The 20,434-nt window shown below is 39.3% G+C and overlaps 1 protein-coding gene across 3 annotated transcripts in view; it reads left to right on the top strand.

Moving 5' to 3' along the window:
* Nucleotides 1–19,216: 19,216 nt before the first annotated feature.
* The window catches only part of ATZW10 (centromere/kinetochore protein, putative (ZW10)), a 56,651-nt gene continuing 55,433 nt past the window's right edge, over nt 19,217–20,434 (top strand). For 2 of the 3 annotated variants that reach the window (XM_087399942.1, XM_087399941.1), the window contains exons 1-2: nt 19,220–20,055; nt 20,187–20,333. In XM_087399942.1, the coding sequence (XP_087256068.1) occupies nt 19,396–20,055; nt 20,187–20,333 (807 nt within the window). In that variant the 5' untranslated portion in view covers nt 19,220–19,395. Of the gene's footprint in view, nt 20,056–20,186; nt 20,334–20,434 lie in introns of all 3 variants that reach the window. The other variant, XM_087399943.1, reaches the window with a different exon arrangement.

The raw sequence follows: 20,434 nt of genomic DNA, 5'->3' as shown, positions 1-20,434 counted from the left end.
ATTGGAAATTTCTTCTAAAGACCCAACACATGTCCCAAGTTGAATGGTGATTGTAAGATTTGGTGTGAAGGGAATTATTAATGTGTTTTTTGTTCATATGAATCGTGGCTACAGTCTTGGTGTTGAAAGTCACTTTAACTCAATGGCATTGGGAATGAAATTCTTCCTGAGAGAGTCTGCCACATTTAGTCTATGAGGGTTCTATATAGACTACTCATTAACACTGTATTGATGAAATGATGACTTTCAGTCATGTGAATATATAATACAATGTGAATATATAATCATCTATAATATGGTCCCACATCAAAAAATAATTAATTTGACACAGCTCGTGCATGCCCAATTAACCTATGTTGCTCTACAAAAAATCACCTGCCTCTCTAAAAGTTTCTATACACCTATAGAAGGACACTTAGGACCAGACAACAAAGGCACGGAGAGAGGAGGGGGCAAAAAGGAGGGTAGGTAGGATTGATTATTAATTATTTTATGTATTCATCCTGATTACCACGATAGCGACAGTTTGGATGAATACATAAAATAGCTTGGAGTGAATATGTAGGACGAATACATAAAATAGCTTGGTATGGTACTAAGTATATCATCGAATTTAAGATTGATGATAATGTCATATGAATGATACTCATTGTTCACAAAGCACAATAAACCTTTTTTTCAAAGACACATGAGTGCAATATAACTAGATCGTATGAACGGTCATAATGATTGTGAGGTCACAGAAGGAAGAATCCATGCCAATTATAGCAGTTTGTGTGCACATATTGAAAAATAGTCCACACTATGTGCGTAAACCGTGTGCATCGATAACTCTTTAAAAAATGATATTTAATTAAAAGTGAACGAAATAAATGTAGAACCTTGCCTATGCATACGTTTAAGGTAGCCCTTGAGCAAGGAAATAGCATACAGTATGTACTAATTTATTAAATGAGATTATTGCTTAAGCAAGCTTTGAAATCAATTTTTTGACAACACATTGTGCGGAACATGTCATACCGACCCTACATCTTATCTGAAAGAGCATGGACATAATGTATGCCAATCATTTGGTAAAGGGATAAAACAAATGCAGCCCCAAAACACACAAACCCTTAGATGCTTCGGTCTATGTGACTTTATACTTTTCCTATAGAAGGTACAAGGAGCACATGAGGTTCGCATCTCCTTTCTTTCTCATAAAATCAATTTAATCAAGACTCACATTGGCACTCATCCATAAACCAGCTTAACATCACCAAGCCATAAAGCTCTAATGTCACTTTCAGTCAGGCTAAGTGTACTATTTTTTTTGGTAAAAAGGACATGTCACCAGCCATTCAGTGTAGTGAGGATCTCACCCCATTGTATATTGTTGTTGTGACAAGTTGTTTGCATGATGCATGTGAACTTACTCTAGACTTCTTTTATATTAAAATTATTTATTGTAAAAAAATCGTACCATGTTTAACTATGGTTTTTCAAGTTCTCTTCGTTTCCGTGGAAAGGTAAGTAGAGGAGTACATGTTCTCTGTAATAGTTGATTGGGTCACTTAATATTTTGCAGGGAATATATCAAATGATTTGTGCCTTTTTCCTTTCTTTGAAGGATTTGTACATGTTATAGTATAATGTTAGTTTGAGTAGTGACAAGTTATCGATGGAGATTGGATGACCAGTATACCTATTGATTGCAAATGGACATATGGCATTAGTAGAATCATTTGTTAAGTTTTGCAGTGACATAGGTGGTTTTAGCATGAAAGCATAGTCTTCTGGTGATGAGTGTTGATGAATTGGCATGTTTTGGATGAATGATGCATTGGAAGAGAAACAATCATGTACACTACTTGTTGTCATGACATTTGATACATGTTCAAAAATATGCTTTCGAAAACATGCTTTCTACTTTTCAGATCCGGTTACTGCATCTGGTTGCTTTTGATGGCGTTGTTTCATTATTTCATGCAATCCTTTTGTAATTGTCTTGTCAACCTTAGTGATTTACGATGTGCAATATCTTGTTGTTGTTTGTGAAAGGATGTAGTATGAATTGTACATCTATAGTTGCTTGTCAAAGAGGTGTTGCATGTTTATTGAAGCAACTTGTCCATATGCTATATAGTTGTCTTTTCAAGAAGAGAGTGCAAAACCCTTTGAAGGCACTTTATGTACTTTCTTTCATCTAAGTTAAGATCCTCTAAGAATTTTGTGAGCGTGTGATCATTAGAACTTGTCATAAAGTTTAATGCTTGGTATATTTTTCATTGTTGCTCTATAATGTTTTTTTAGCAGTGTAAGAATTGTTGTTTTGTTCATTGGCAGTAAAGGGCAATGGAGTTGACGTGTTTGTTGGCCATTTTTTTGCAAGTGTGAGTGTGGCGATGTGTTTGGATGTCAAAATGGTAGGATCTAGTAGTGTTTTGTCATAGGATATGTATTTATCTATGAATTCTTCAACCTCGTCATATGTTGCATTATTGTACTGGGGAGCATTTCTTATCCAAAGAAGTAGATGCTCATGAAGGCTTCTCAATTTTGGGCCTCTATGACTTAGAAGAAATCATCTACTTGTCCACACATGTCCCATGGGTTTTTAATAGTGCTTGTATTCGATGGTTGTAATAGCATTCATAAGTCATAGGATCATTTTGTATAAGTTCATGCATGGAAATATTTTTCCATTTATGTCTAGTTCTTGTACCAATAATTTTTTTAAAGCAATTGTTAAATGAGTCCACCTAGTTTCAGAACTTGTCAATGTCATGAAAAATGGAGGTCCTAGCTATTTGATCATTGTGAACGCTTATTTTCGTAGCTACTCCAAATAGTCTGGTGATGTTCGCAGATGTACCATGTCTCGATACCCAAGATCTAATTGTAGGATTTTTTCCAGGCCGGGCTTTGTTTTGACTTCTTTTGTTATGAGGTCATGCCCTTGTAGATTTTCTTTTCGTTTACATATCCATGCAGATCTTGCAAGATTTTTGAAAAGTATGCCCATTGATTTGTAAAAAAGACTTGGTGCATGTAAAATATGGAGAAGATCATTTGTATAAGGATTGTCTTATGTGTCGACCTCTCACTCCTGCAAAAGATCCCAAAACTAGTCTCAACCTATTAAGCATAAAAAAGGGGCAAGTTACTACAGTGTCTCTGAATGCCATCATGAGGTTGCAAGCCAAGGATTTTGCCCAAGAGTATAGAAAATAGGCTAAGAGAGACAAGGCAAGAACTTCACAATCAGTTGAACAAGCAAAATCTGCACGTTAATATGAGAGGTGCTACAAGGATTAGTAAGGGTAAGGATAAAGTCGTCATCCAAGATGGCTTTGATGATGAAGAGACAACCACACTAGCCACCTCCTCTTATTGGGAAAAGCTCCTAGCCTAGCCCTATTTAATAGACCTCAGGGTGTCTTGTGGAGACACATCCATCCTTTGTTTTGATCTCCTGGAATATGAGAATGGATGGGGCAGTAGTAGCAAAAGTTGACCAGCCACCACTAGTGCAAATGCTTTATCCCGAATACCTCCAGTGAACAATGTCACTATTGCCTATCGTCAAGATCTTGAGGACATGAGTCAGCCAGATTTAGATGTCTGACTACTCCCTTTTCATGGCCTGCTTTTAGCCTCATGTGCCCCTTGCTTGGGCTATGTTTTGGAAAGCCTCAAGGCTCTCCTGACCCAGAAGTGTCATGGTGAGGATGGCTTGATTGTGGCCTTCTTCTAGAACTTCAGGGAGATCATCTTCACCCCTTTCCGACTAGCTTGCCATTAGATTTTTGACACAGGCTCCCTCCCTCAATCCCTGAGTAGGGGGAGGATTTGTTTGATCCCGAAAGGGGGAGATAGTTCACATATTTGGCAGTGGAGACCGATAACTTTGCTTGATATTACCTCGCCAAGCTCTTGAGTTTGTAATTACGACCCCATCTTATTGACATTAGTCATGACACAGACCGGGTTCGTCTAAGAGCGTAGCATCCTAGATAGCATCTTCACATTCTGGGAGGTAGTGGATGGTCCACGGAGAGTCACAGACATTGGCCGTCCTCCTCTTGGATTTTGAGAAGGCCTACAAGAGGGTGGAGTGGTCCTTCCTGGAGGGTACTATGCGGAAATTGGGTTTCTCAGACAGATGGGTCATAAGAGTTTTTGCACTTTATGTAGGGAGCCCTAGCCAGATGCTTATCAGAGGACACATGGGTGAGGCCTTTCCTCTCTCTCAGTCGTTCCGCTAGGGTTGCCCCTTGCTCCCTTCCTCTTCTTTTTGTGGCAGAGGCTTTGGGCTACTACTTGAGATTGCAGGTGGTGGGCCTCACATGGTTGAGGCTCCCAATCAGGCAAGAGGATGAGATGTTGGACTCCGAGTTTGCAGATGACACGGCCTTGTATGTAAAGGGCACCACAGCAAGCTTGGAGAGAGTCAAGGGAACCTTGTCTATCTACTTTGAGGCCTCAGGTGCACGAATCAACTAGAAAAACTCCATAGATTTTTTCAAAGGGTATGAGGAGACATAGGATATTTGTGAGTGGGGGAGCGACTTTGGCTTCAGATGGATACCACAGGGCTAGACGACAAAATACCTTGGATGCTAGGTTGGTATTGACATTACAGCAGAGCATCAGATCGCACCGGTCCTTTACATTGTTCAGCGCAAGCTTCTCTACTGGAGCTCGGCCAAACTCTAGTGGCAAACTGGGTCCTTCTTGCCACAGCTTTGGTATATTGTCTCTTGCTGGTGTTTTCATAGAGGGTGCATTGGGCAACTCCGACGGTTGGTTCAAAACTTCCTTTAGGCAAGTTCGGATGACACGAGGAACACTAGAGCCTGGGTCACTTGGCAGATGTGATCATGACTGGGAGGCTTGAGTATCATCGATCTAGGGATGCAAAGCAAATCCCTCTTGGGAAAGTTGGTTATTCATGGCCTCACACTAGGTGCAGAGCCTTGGAAGCTTCTCTTACAACAATGAGGGCTTCTCAGGAACACTCCATGCACTACGGGGCTGTGGTAGCTTTCACACAGATGGATCTTCTCAGAGTCCCCCCTTACGAGGAAGGGTTCCCCCTTGATGAGGAACCTCCATTGGGTCTGGTAGAGATTAGCAGGGGGCCTCATTCAAGCTCAGCCCACCTAGATGGAGAGAGGAGTTCGAGCATTAGCCCCTTATTTGGCACCCAGAGATCCGAGATCAGGAGGGACGTATGCTCGGACAGTGGACTTACATTGGTTGGGCACGGTGGGATAGTGGACTGCTGGTTGGTTCCTTTGACAGATGGAGCAGATTACCCATGGAGGCAGAGGCGAGGCTTGGCACTATAGCACATCTACAAGGGGTAGGGTAGAGGATGAGAGAGATCGACATAGCTATCCCTAAGTCCTAATGGGAGGGACTTTGCGCATGGATGGACAACAGATGATTGGGCCAATTTTCTCGGACTGGTATTCCCTTGAGGATGATGATGTAGTGAGGCAATACACAGCCTGGTTTTTTCCATGTAGGACCTCACTGAGAGAGACCCCGAGATGGATGGGAGTCTGGATGGGATTCACTTGCAGATGATCAGACTGGTGGGATGTTTGGGGAAGGGGTGGCACATGACCCTCTGAGTATCTTAAAGCAAGATGCTCCTAGATGGCGCCTCTATCTTTGGGAGGGGAGGCCCTTGAGGGAAGTCCAGTGGGATTTGAGAGAGTGGTTTGGGCCCTCCCCAGGGGTGGCCTTGTCAAGCAGGTGGACGAGGTGCCCTTCTTTTTCTACACCACATGGATTGGCAGGAGGCTTTAGATGGATTTTTTGACATGGACCCCTTCAAGGGAGAGGCATTGGGTGGCCCAGAGAGTGCCCCGGGATGTCTGTTCTAGGTTTTGGATGCGGTTATGGTCCAGTTTGCAGCCGAGGAAGATATCCTACTTCATGTGGTTAGCCACTCACGGAGGCTTGCCCATCGGCCCATGGCTATGCGGGTGGAGGGGCAGTGTCACGGTTGCTTTGCTTGTTTTTTGGACATGATCCCGCACTACCTTTGGAGCTGTCGTAGTGCAGTGAGGATTTGGATGGGAGCCCTTAGGATTATGACCTGTATGCAGAGTCTTCAGAGGGACTACACTTGGAGTATGGTGGCTTGGTTGACTGAGGGAGGATACACATTCCAAATTGATGAGATCTCCCAAGCTTACTAGATACAGGGTCAGAGCATTCAAAGGACATAGCTCCATGAGGCAGTCCCCCCTGATAGCCTAGCTCCTCCTCCTCTTGAGGAAAGTGTTTGGGAGGTAGTAGCCAATATCGCTGCGTGGAACATTTGGGTTGCTTGTTGCTGCAGTCTGGTGATGGGTGAGCATTCGGTTCCACCGTCGGCTACCTTGGGCGCCATCTAGCAGGATATGATCTACACCCTCCACTCCACCTGGGAGCATGGGACCCCATGCTCTAGGGTGACTATCGTGAGGTGTGCTCGATTCTGCAAGGCTTGGCCTGAAGGAGTTTTTTACATTTTCACTCCGTGAGGGATTCACTGGTTGTATAGTCCCCCACCTGGCTATTAGCCCGAGTACCATAGATCTCCTAGGCAGTGAGCTGGGTTTCTCTAGAACAGGCCAGGTGTTTTTTTAGCCTTTTTTTGGTTTTTTCCATACTCGACAACTTTGGGGCTGCTATTTTGTATGAAGTTTTTCATGCATTAATAGAAGGTCCATTTCTTTGAAAAAAAAAAAAAAATCTTGCCATGGGCTTAAGGGCATGTACACCTTGCCAAACTTTTACTATTTTTATAATTATTAAAAATCTTAGCAAAAGATTTAGGGCAAACTACAAATAACCAAAAGTATTCATGAGAAATAAAGATCACAATTCATCATTTACTCAAAACAACTAAAAAATGCTACAACAACCAAATTTGGTGTCCAAATATATTGTATTGCCAAAAAACTAATTACAGCCTCAAATATTATAAGATGGTTTTCAAACCATTCATGGCCTAAAGGTTGGATCACCTCTGATCCGCCTAGCCAACTTCATGTCTTTGGTCATGATCATAACCCTCTTAGCATGGATGACACACAAGTTGGTGTCCTTAAGAACGGATACCAAAGCCATTCCACATGACTCTTGTAAAGATGACAATACAAGAGACTAAATCTAGAGGTCATCTTTGTACTCTTGCATGACTTCCTTTACTTATCGAGCAAACGAAACTCTCTTAATGAGAGGCTCCACCCTCTTTTGATACTTCTAGATTTCAAACAAAGCCTTCATGCTAGGCTTTGTATGAAGACACCTCCCTCTCGGCAGTCCTCCACCTTCTCCACCACCTCCACCCACACATCCACATCCACATCCACCTCCACCTCCATGTCCACCTTTGCCTCTTACAAGAGCTACTCTCTTTTGTAGGTTTGGCAAAGACTTGCCACCAGTTGTTTGTTGAGCATGCGAAAAATTTGTAGTTTGATTATGCCATGGTGGGTGTTGCTGCTCCAGTTGGCGTCACCTTGTCTCGTGGGCCATTTAAATTTTGATTGGCCTAGCTTATTCTTATGCTTTAGCCCATGCCTCTAGGTGTCGTCTTTTGCATGTCTACTCTTCTGGTGTGCTCTCAGGTTCTTCGGTTTCCTCCACTCGCCCTGAGGGTTTGATGATTTCCCTCACTCCTGCTCGACCTAATTTTCATCTCTATTGGGTGCAACATCCTAATTGTATCTCATTACTCCATTGCTCCAATATGTCCATTTGTTAGCATTGTCATCTACGATGTCATTCATCACATCTTTTCTTACTCTTTTTAATTTGATGCCCAGACCCCTTTTGAGGTTGAAAGAATAATAATTCCCTTCTTCTCTGCATCATGATTTAATCTCCTTTTCACCCAGGTGAGAAAGGGATAACTTCTACATTTGCAATTGATTAGTAGTAGAAGATCAAGTAGGAGATGCAAATGGAGAACATACTACCAAAGGCAGAATTGATCTTGACAAAGAGCATGCAAATCACGATGAAGACCATATAGAAGAAGGACATATTGCTCGTGAAATTGATGCTACTAACCATTATATTGCAAGAAACGGTCAAAATTTTGGCAACAGTGCATAACTAGACACAGAAGAGGATGATATAAAGGATCGAGACCTAATTGATCAACATGAAAAATCATACTAAGGCGATGATGACAAAAATATAGATACTAAAGATCAAGCTCAAGATCTCTCTCACTTGAGGGGGAGAAATGGCATACAAGCTCAAGAAATCAATGAAAATAAAGCGTCTTATACTCCAAGCAAAATGGAGACTAAATCTTCATGATGATAATCATTCATGCTCTGTTGGATTTGGGATGAAGCATTGCATTGCATAATTGTAAATACTCTATAGCAGATAATTGGCAACTCACCTCAAACTTGAAAAGTGGTGAATCACACATGTCATACTTTATTACTCATAAGACTTTACATCTTAAGGAGTATAGGAACTAAGGCACAAAGTCTTATTCACACCATTCACACGTGATCAAGAACAGATGATATGAATCATCACGACTCTCAGCAACCATCACAATTACTTCATATATCATGATGTATTCATCGATCAAGTATCAATCTAATCTATCAATGATAAGGACTCTATTTTTCTATAAATATAGCTCTACATTAATCTCAATTTTGGTGATGTAGTACTTGCAATCCAATTACTCATTGATACAATTACTTATGCTCATGAGAGATCAATCTACCTAGAGTTAGTTGTTGCTTGTTGCCTTCTGGATCATGCAATAGTGCAAGGCACTATATGTTGCAATTTGTTAAGCGTCTACTATATCTTAGTGATTGGGGTGTAGGAAGGTTGTGAGAAGGGTAGCAATCTCTAACCACTGACCGTGTAGCCAAATTGCTCAAACATGATGCACCCCTGAGAATCAATTTTAATGGAAACATCCACAAAATTTTGCCACCGTATTCCCTCCTCGGGCAATGCACCTCAGCAAATTGGAGATACTAGTTTTCCAAAAAGCAAATGCAATGTGGCTTAAATTGTTTGAAATTTAGAGGCCAAAGGGCACACTAGCATGTTTGATTATATGAATTATGAAATGCAATGAGATTTGAATTTATTATGGACCTTAAAGTAAGGAAGTGCATGGAAAAAGAAGCAATGCAAAATTATAAATAGTATTAGATTTATTCAAAGATCTTTGCACATGCATGAGTTCAATATTTTCTAGTTCATCCATTCTAGGGTGATAAAGACACCAATATGGGCAAATTTTAATGTTTTAAAACCACCATGCATTAGTCCCATAAGTTTTGATTCCATTTTTTCAATCCTTTTTAGTTTTCAACAAGAAGAATTTATGTTGGAGTGTGCCCTCGAAAAGGTGTGCATAATTTCAGTACAACATCAGAGGCCCCTTAAACCATACCAAATGTTCTCAATTAGGTGTGTCCTTTGGTTGATGGAATCTCATGTAGCTCCCTTTTTTAATGATTAAATGATTGCATGTATATGTAGAAATGTTTTTTACGTTTTTGAGTAATTGTTGTATGGAACAATGAAGCAAAAAACTTGTCCATCCTTGCCTTCATCTATATGTTCTCAATTCTGGACATCCTTCACCTCGCCTACACTCTGCTTGCCTTACCAAACTTGGTCCTACTTGTGGTCTTCAAAATGTTGAAGGTATCTTCTACAATAGACTCTAGTTGTATCTTGGAAATGGCTATGTTCACTCTAAGGGGTGTATCTAAAAATATGTAACCATGTGATGCAATTCATTATAGGAGGCCTTTTAATCCCAATAACGTGATAAAACATAATATTAAAGGAGATTTTTTAAATCCAAATTTCATTAAATTTTATATTTTAATAAAGCGAATCCAATGTAGGACCCTTATATAAGTCTTGATTTAAATATCACTCCTAATGTATATGGGCTTTCTAGAATTACACCACTAGGAATGGCCACTCTTAACTCAATTTATTGTATGCATACCTTGCTTGATTAGGCCTTGCTTGCACTCAAATTTGTGAGTCATTTGTAGGTAAATACTTGGCTCTTGTACTTTTTCTTTGGCCTACACTTTAATTTTGCCCAATTCTAGTCCTTTCTCAATGGTTATTTATTCAAGGCCATCCTCATCTTCTTCTATTGTTAGAAATTATAGAATGGTGGATATTTGTTATTACAATTAATGCTTCCCACAGATGTAGCTCAATGCCTATAATAGTTGTATGGGCTGGCTGGTGATTTAGAGATGTGTGTAGGTGTTCCAACGTCAAATTATGAGGTGATTTGCTTCCATATAAGAGTGCCACAACTGCTTTCAGGTGCATAACATGTGTTGCTCTCACATGATATCCTATGTGGACCTATTCCAACTAACATATGCTATGTGTATCATAACCAGTGTGATTTCTAGTCTCTACCTATGTGTTGAGATCCATCATTTTATGCATCAAGAGTTTATAGATGTGGCTCCGGTCTATGTGTGCCTTTTGTAGCCAACCTTCAGTGTTGATTTGTAATCCTTTTAGGCATTATTTGCATGCTTATAGACCTCCACAATAAGACTCATAGGGATGCATGGATGAGTTGTAAGCCTTTGAGGCATTAGTTGCATGCTTGTAGACCTCCACAACAAGCCCCATATAGGGATGCTAGAAGTCAATTTATTTTCTAGAAATAAACTCGTGACATTTTATAAGGTTATATTCTCAAGCTTCATTTGTGATACTGAGATTTGTTGCATATATTTTGAATTCTAAATCTTAACAAAAGTGGTATCAAAGAAATTGGTAAGGGTTTATGTGTAGTCAAAAGCTTGTGATCATTTTAGTCGAGTAGAAATAGAGAACTAGTCAAATATTCTATCAAAATTTGGCTTGCCAGATACCTCAATTGTTACATTTGATAGGAGAAACTTTCCATCTTGGCAATTGTTTGTTCAATTGCTCTTTATGGAGGAAAGGCTCTAGGAGTTGTTTCGTGTACTAAGAAAAGGCCCACAAATAACCAAGGGATGGAGAAGATGCAAGCATGGGATTCCAAAAATAACCAAGGGATGGAGAAGCTGCAAGCATGGGATCTAGAAAATGAATGAGCTTTGGGTCTCCTAGGGAGATCTCTAGGCATGGAATCTTTTCACGATGTTGATATCACAAAGACTATGACCCAAAATCTATCTATGCCACAGAGTTTGTTTGGCTCAAGAGTAAAGAATTTGAAAATAATGATAAGGCAAGTACTTTTTACACACCAAATGGGACATGGTGACTAATTTGCTAGCCACCTTAATCAAATGCAATCCATTGTAAAGCAACTACAATTACTTTCTATCCAAGTAGATGATGATGATGCAAAAGCAATACTGCTCACTAGTCTTCCACCAAGATATAATGACTTGTTACTATTCTTAGTTGTTAATTCAAATGCCTTAAATTTCAAAATGTCATTGCTATGCTGCTCAATGAGGATAGAAGAGTGGAGTTGAGCACAATAAGTGCTCGAGACTAAGACTTTGTCACCAAAGAAAAGAGGAAGCCAAAGATAAAGGTAAGAAGATTTCACCAGTTCGTGGCTATTGTGGATGAGAAGGACATGATGAGAGAAGCTGTTATACAAAAGAATTCAACAACAAGTATAAAGAACGAAAACATGCTAGTAAAAGCTCAAAGCTCTACCTAATTGATGAAGAATGGGATGATCATTTTGCAGGACTAATCAAAGGAGACTCACCACTAGTTATTGACATGGATTTGGATTATGGTTTCTTAAAGATGTGTTAGTTTGTGATTAGATTAGATGATGGTGCTTTAATTATTTTCTTCACCCCACTTATTTTTGGGTTGCAGTCAATTTTAGAGATGAAGATACTTTAATTAATTTATTCTTTAATTAAGTTTTGCTAATAGCCCCCTCCACAGAAAACTAACTCGAGGGGGGGGGGGGGGCACTTCACCTTCCTAAGGCTCTACAATAGTGTGTGTTGTGTCACATAGCAACCTTTCATACATATATCTATGTATTGAGGCTTCTTGAGGTATTATTGCAAGTAGTGGAGGTTGCCTCTTTTAAGAGTTTGAGATCATGAGAGTCCTTTTGAGGAGATGTACCCAAAGATCACAAGTAGGCACGACTTTTGGTAGCCCCCTTGTTGCAAATTAACTCTTGTGATAGGTTGTATGGGATAGCTAGTGATTTAGAGTTGCTTGAGGGTTATAGGTCATATGGGCTGGCTGGTTGGTGATTTGAAGTTGCTTGCAGATGTTCCAACATTAGTTTATGTGGTGGCTTTCTTCCATACAAGAGTGGCAAAATGGGTTCAAGTATAGGTGTGTCACCCTCATAAGATCCTATATGGAGACATTCCAAGTAACATATGCTCCATGTCTTGTAGCTAGTGTGATTTCTAGTCTCTGCTTGTGTGTCGAGTTCTATCATTTTATGGAGTAGGAGTTTGTAGTATGGCTCAATCTATGTGAAGACTTTTATATCCAACTTGTAGTGTTGAGTCGTAAGCCATTGAGGCATCAACTGCATGCTTGTAGCTCCACAACAAGCCTCATAGGGATGGGTGGAGGTTAGTTTATTTTTTAGAAATAAACTCATGACATTTTATGCAGCTATATGTTCAAGGTACTAAATTTTTCTCACCACTAACGTGAATCAAACACAATTATACATAATCAAAAGAAATTGGAAAGATGAACAATAATCAATATACAAGTTACATTAGAGACCAATAGTGAACAATGGAACTGCAGAGCAAAGATACTTCCTTTCATTCAAGAACATAGAGAATAGTGCATAGCATCAACATAGAACTTGGCAAAAGGGAATACATAGAATGAATACTGTCAGACAACAGTTTGAGTGTTACATATCAAGATACCATTACCAAGAAGATCCCAAAAGGAGTTAAAACTAACCCCCTTGGTTCTTGATAATGGTCACTCATATATTTGCCTTGTGACCTTCCAACTTCCACATGACTATCTTAGCCTATGACTTAGCCTAGGTGCCTAAATACCCCTCAACACTTGGCACTTCCCAGTGCATAGATATTTTTGGAACAAAAAGACTAAGACACAAACCCTTCCTATAGAGTATTCCTTCAGCTAAATGTGTTGTAGGCCAAATTGGACCTTAACACACGTCGAACCTCAATTTGACAAGCAAGTATTTTCCATTTCAGAATCCAAAAACATATTCGAAAAGCTCACACAATGAAGAAACATGATGTCAACAAGTCAGATTATGAATAATAGATCAAAAATAGAAGAACAATAGTTGGCAGGCTGTGGCAGGTCGGGGACTATCAAAATAGGACTGTATCATAAAGAGCTTATCCTCCACATAGCATATGTGCCATACACGACTGAATCACATCAAGAATCACCATGATAGAGTAGTTGAAATGGTCCATAGATTCTATTTCATGGCCACATGCCAGGTTTGGGAACCCATGAAATATAATGCCATCCATGCTAGTTCATACAGGATAAATAAATAGAACCATGCATGAATCAACGTGTTCATATTCCACTGGCATGGAATGGAAATATCACTTCAATCATGCAAAATAGGAATATGTCGATGAATCTCCCATATCCACAACATATGTTGGTGTAGAGTCCTCAAAGAAATCCATCATTTTCCTCTCAATAATCTAAATTTGACCTTGATTGAACCACTGGAATACTGAATTCTGAATTAGAATGATTTCCATGACTGAATTTTGACTTTGGATTAGTTTTTGTGGATTGTCGAAACTAGTCGGATTGTCATCGGACTGCTTGTCCATGTTAAGTATGAAGTAGAGGTGATTAGGGAAGTTATTTGGGCTCTTTTGACTCCATTTTGGGCTCTTTTGGCTCCGTATTATGCTCCTCCATTTACCCTCACCTTTCATCCTTTGCATTTCATAAACATGAGCATAAACATCAATATTTTTACTACTTGTTTTTGTTTCTAAATGTTTTGTTTGTGCTTTTGCACTCAAGTCCTACCAAATGATTGGAACTTTGCCAAAATTGGGATCTCATTGTAAACCAAAATTTGATGGAGTAGTACCATCACCTGCATCAAACTATTCATGTTCAAACTTAGTTAAAGCATGAAAAAACATTTTGGACCCATCAATCATCAAATCTTAAATTTTGCTTATGAAACCACTCAATGAGTGATTCCTCTTGAACATTGTCTACCTCCTTTTGTTCACCCATAATAATTGAGTTGAATTCAATCTAGAAACTGATCAATAATTTGATTATGCTCAAAAGAAAGAAGAAATTTCATAATTTCATTATCCTGACCGTCAAACAATTGTCTTCAGCCTTTTTTGGATCTGACTTCTTTTCTTTGCTTACATCTTCTTCATCATTTAGAATCTGGACCATCTCTATAATTCTTTCATCAATGCTTGTATCATCATCACAAATTTTAGACTTCATGCATTTTTTAACATTGGAAATAGATGTTTGATCATCTAGAATAACTTGGAAAAAATTGATTGAATTGTTGAATTACAACATCCTCTTCACACATACAATTATCAACTTGAATATCAACATCAGAAACATAACAAGCTGAAATATTGTCTTCATCATTGGCATCAAACTGTAGATTCATTTTTGACTTTGACGGTTGATCCATTGGTTCATCCCAAATAAGGAAAAATCTCATTATCATCATCATCCTGACACATTAAATTTGCAATCTATCCATAACAATAAAAAACAACATCAGCTTCATTGCTTTGAATTGCTTCACAATGAAATAATATATCCCAAACCTTCTTTGTTGTAAGGGCTTCTATAGTTAGGCTCCTCATAGATTGCATTTGGATAGATTTTCTCTTGCTTCCACGTAACATCAATAGCAAAATATAGTGCAAATACAAAGCACGCACTCTCATCATATGAACCTTTTGAACTTTGATCATCTTCAGTGAGAAGCAATCATCTTTTGAATCTTTATCATCATTGGATAAATCTCTTTCTTGTTGTTCCATTTGTCGACGAAGAAACCTAGAAGTGATTGGCATTGCATAGTCTTCATACACAGCTTCATTGCTATTGGATTGATTGGAATGGGTATTTGGCTCCTCAAAATCACTATCTGACTATTTCAGGGTTGTTGTCTAACCGTTGAACGTTACTGTTTGACTGTTACAAGTTGCTATCTGACTTTTGAATCTTACTGCCCAATTGTTTCAGGTGGTTGTCCAATTGTTGAAGTTTATTGTCTGACTCCAATCAGATTGTGATTGGATTATTGTCCAACTATTTGAACTAGATGTCCAATTGGACGTGATCTGAAACATTTACATCCATTTGATTATGAACAAAAATAGTTGAATTATCATTGCAAATCTTACCACCATCTTTTAAATCTAAGCCAGACTTGGAATCATCATTCTCTTGATGCCCATATTCCGACCATAGAATCTGAACCCTTTGTTGGAGTTCTAAGATATCATTGATATGTTGATTAGATCTCCAGTTACCCCTATGAAATTTAATATGCCAAGATTTTGCCTTTTCAAGCAAAGTGGAATAATTTGAAAGTTTTAATATGCCAAGATTTTGCCTTTTCAAGCAAAGTGGAATAATTTGAAAGTTTAGCCAAGAGCTTCCTAACCTTTTGATCAGATTGTGTCTCACAAACTATTGGAAAGATATCATAGAACTTGTCATCCAAAGGTGATGGACAATATTTCCTTCGATGATCATGTTGCTTGCAATGCTTGCACAAATGCAATACCAATCCTTTTCCTTATGATCAAAATATTTAGACAACAAACAAATCTTCCTCCGAGACTTTTTCTTCGTCTTTGCCATGACATGGTTAGAAAATATGAAACTTGTTGTTGAGGCAAATTAAAAAATAGAGAGATAAAAGTACCTATGATTTATGCTTTAGACTATAGAATTACAATCTTTGTTTTGTGCTTGAATGTCCTCTTGCCCCCTAAAGATTGAGAATTGCATCCGCTTGTCCATAAACTTTCTCTTGAATTTGATTTGAGTTTGAAACTTGGTACTATTGCATACATGTATGGGCTAGTTGCTCTCCAAGATGTTAATTATTTTCACTTTGCCTCAATCCTTTCATAGCATGTCAAGTATTTGCAAGTATGGCAAAAATTATTGGGTGGCTCCATCTTTAGTCATCATACGCTAACATATGGCTTTTTTGTGGGTCTGAGTTGAATACATTGCTATAGGCTGACTTTGCTACAATAGTAGGTTGAATTGCTCACAAGCTTTGCTCCATAGACCTAGCTCTCTTGCTACTATTGCTATCTCACCAGAATGAGCAAGAACCCATAAAACACATCGATGAGAGCCACCATCATGAAGCTCAACACCCATGAAAAAACCATAGTTGAAGTACCCATCAAAAGATAAACTTGAAAGATCTCCCTCACTAATGATCAAGCATGAAATCTTAAACTACTAGTTCTTATAGTGGAATAGGTAGGCTTCTTGGCTTGGAGAGCATAGGGAAAAATTTTATGAGCTGCAAGTTGAAAAGAAAATGTGCAATTCATAGAGATGGACCAGTTGATGAAATTTCCATTCCTTGCATGTTGCTTTTATCCTCATCTGCTTCAACATATTCAGCAAAATTATTCCCTCTTGAACATTGACTACAACATAGATAACTTTCTCCTTAGTTGATAGTAAGCAAGCGGCCTTTTCATTTGATTGCATCGTGGTTGTTGATGAAGCGTTTGTGGGCAGTGATGTATAAATCTTGGCATGCAAGCTGCCATCTTTTCGTTCATTCTTGAGCAAGTAGTAGGTAGAGGCTACCGGCAACACCATTGGTTGCAGAAGCCCTGGGGCACAACTCAATATGTAATATGTTACTACCCTTATCCAAAATCCAGGGTATGGTGACAAGTGCCATATATAATATGCAAGGATTTCCTTTAAAATTTTCAAATATGCAAGGGAGCAGAGCTTTTCATTCTCCACGTGGTCAAGCATTAAAGGCATTGATTTGCTAGAGCATGTCTTGATAGAATTTGCTATTGTTCTTGCATGGACAACCTATAGAAGAAACAAGTGTGTAAAGCATATGATCAAATGTCTTACACCAGCATACATGTGAAATTGACATACGCTTTGCAGATACGATTCTATTGTTGAAGCTCCAAAATTTATTGAATATCATCATCATCTTTTTCTTCATCTCTTCTCTTGTTCTTGATCCTCATAAGGTCACATTGCCCTTCTTTCTATGACATTTGATGTGTAGCCACTACAACCTTCCTCATCAAACATTGCCATTCTTTATTAGTAGTCCACCATGCTTGTTAGCATGGGTCATAAGATAAGGGCATCGAGAATGCAACAACAAGCAAGAGGATCATATGGGTTTTGTGTGCCTCCTTACATCGTTGATTACTAGCAGTAGGCTACACTTTAGAGAGGTCACCTTTGAAGCAGAACAAGACTGATGACGATAACAACTTTCTTCAAGAAAATCTTTCCTCCATTTGCCGTTGATGATCAACTCGCTTTTGGTCATGTTGCATAGCTTGGAATTCTTTGTCTTCTCTACTTGTTCTTTACTTCTCTTTCTCCACTGCTAGCATCTCTATCATCTTTTCAAACCTTGGAAATGAAATCTTTGAAACGTGTTGTGAGTTGGGGATGAAGTTAAGATCAATCACTTCTTCAATGCTTTCGATTGAAAGAATGTGCCAATCCAAGGTCACTCTCCCGAAATGCAAATTGCTCAAAGGAAGTACTGTTTCCCCTTCATCTCCTTGAACTCCTCCATGTGTTATAAACTTTGAGAAAATTAGCATTGACCTTCTTCATCAAGCATCAATTTTTGCAAAACTTCTAAAGAACGAACCAACTGCAGGATCGCCAAATTGTTTAGGGTCGATCCAGCCCTGAACATTTGTAAACTAAACCTTTCTCACCATTAACATGAATCAAACACAATTATACACAGCAAGACAATTAGAAAGTTGAACAATAATCAAGGTACAAGTTACATTAGAAACCAATAGTGAACAATAGGATGGGCAGCAAAGATAATTCCCTTCATTCAAGAACATAGAGAATAGTGCATAGCATCAGCATAGAACTTGGCAAAAGGGAATACACAAATTGAATACTGTCAGACAATAGTCTGACTGTTACATATCAAGATACGTTACCAAGATACCCCTCAACAATGTATTCTCAAGATTCATTGCTATATCAGGATTAGCTGCATATTTGAAATTCTAAATCCTAACGCATAGCCTGCTCTAACTTTGTAGACTCTAACTAACTATCATGTGGTAATTCCGTAGGTCAAACCTTCTTCTCAAGTTGTACATCTACTCACATGGTAGCCTACATGCTTCCCATGTGATAGCCTTGCACACCTTGGTAGATTTGCCAACGTTGGTAGACTCTCTCTTTACCCACTTAACATCTAACCACTATTAGTGCACCTCCCCCATGCTCTCCTCATTTGGGGGCTCACAGATGTAGGAGGTGACCTTATAAACTCCAACATGTATGGCATCACTTAGAGGCAAAAGATCTTGAACATTCATTTCAGTTAATGTCTTTTCAAATGGTGTGGATAGAGCAAGTGTATCAAGCAACAATTTTTTAGGAAAGAGAAGATAGTATGGCACAAACCTAATGGATTAGGGTGCTTGAACCAGTTGTGTGGGTAGAGGAGCTTTAGCTACTAGTGATCACTAATGAATATAGACTAACCAAGTGATGAATTTTATAAAGTGCACATTGGGGGCAATGAGTTGACTTGAGTCAGTGAACTTAATACAGTATGAATAGGCTAAGGCATAGTTGTTGTATGCTAACTTGGCACTGCATCTCATTCTTGACTCTAAGATGCATTGAGTGCAACATGGAATGAGACATAAAGTGAATTGAGATCTAGAGAATATTTGCCTGAGGATTCCCACCATGTACAAATGCTTCAAGTCTTCTCTAATCTTTACATTATCAGTCCATTCTTGCTTCAATGCATCCAATCTAATCTTACTTCAATGCATCCAATCTAATCTCTCTACTGTCTTTCTCAATTTTGGGTGTGGGAAGCTTCATTGTTGTGGCACTTGATCTCAAGGATATCGAGATCCATTTGCTTCGACGTTTTATTCTAATGTTAGAACTACCTTTTGTACATATCCCCTCTTCTTGCTACGTTACAAATTGATTTGTAAAGTCGTGTTGAAGGTGCCCAACTATGCCTGGAGGGTTGAGATCTTGGATTTTTCTACCCAGAGGGGAGGCCAAAAAGAAAATAGACAAGTACAAGACTCAAGTGGCATTGAGTGTTGTTGAAATAATAATGTAGATAGATATAGATGTAGATGTAGATGTTGTAGAGTGCAGGCAGTGCAAATGGAGGAGAAGAAGGTTGATGCAGCAGATGCAGATGCAGGTGCCATGGAGCTTTTGCAGCTGCTCGGCCTTCCGGACTTCCCCGATTTGGATACCTCTGCCCCTCTCTCTGCCCCTGACCTTCACTCCCTCATCAATCGAATGCACATCCATTCTGAGCACGTCAAAGATCGCGTGCGTCGTTGCATCACCTCCCAGCATCAAGAGTTCGCCCTCACTATCTCGCGTGCTAATACCTCCTTGGCCCAGTTCGAAACCGTCTCCAACCAGCTTGATTTGCTCTTGAACCGCTTCACCCTCATTGCTCCCGGAAAACTTCCTAACGACAGCCTGCAAACGGGACAGCAAACAACTGACGTCTCTTCTTTCTACTTGGAGCTATGTGGTCTTGTGGAGGAGTCGCGGAAGGCAACCAAAGAAGCTAAAGAGAAGCGGAAGGCTTTGGTTGTGGTCGAGTGCATCTCTCGCTTGCAGGATAAACTCATGAGCGCTAAAAAAGAATTTCACGAAGGCGACTTTCTAAAAGCGGCGCAGAATTTGTTGGACGTACGGAATGCGATCGGTGGTTTAATTGACCGCGAGGAGGAAGATATCTCCCTTGGAGATGAAGCTAGAGCGTACAATTTCCTGAGACAAGTTTGGGTCGACATCTTTTCCCAGGTGAATACTGACAGAACATCTAGATTCTACTGCGTGTCTATCATAACATGTGAGTTTCTTACGCCATGCAAATGTGATTGTTGCCATTCGACAATCAATTATTATAATTTTACTCTTTGCGTGGGCTGCAGATGTCGCTGTCTCTAGGAGGGCTTTTTGACAAAGCAATTGTTATGGATGAGAAGGATTCAAAACTGTATGTGCACGCTTTCTTGAACGGAGAGCAAGGTGCGGGTTCAAATGGAGCTCAATTAACTACAATACTAACAGCCATGGACGTGAGTTATATCTTCTGACTTCAATTCTTGTTGAGTATTCCATAATCACCGGTGTAACTCTCACAGGTCTCTTCTACTCCCATCAAGTTGTTTTGACGCAT

This window comes from Dipteris shenzhenensis, chromosome 28 (genome assembly GCF_047967505.1).
Source record: "Dipteris shenzhenensis isolate YYH24624 ecotype China chromosome 28, Dip_SZ_1.0, whole genome shotgun sequence".
Lineage (NCBI taxonomy): Eukaryota > Viridiplantae > Streptophyta > Polypodiopsida > Gleicheniales > Dipteridaceae > Dipteris > Dipteris shenzhenensis.
This window is presented reverse-complemented; position numbering and strand designations above follow the sequence as displayed.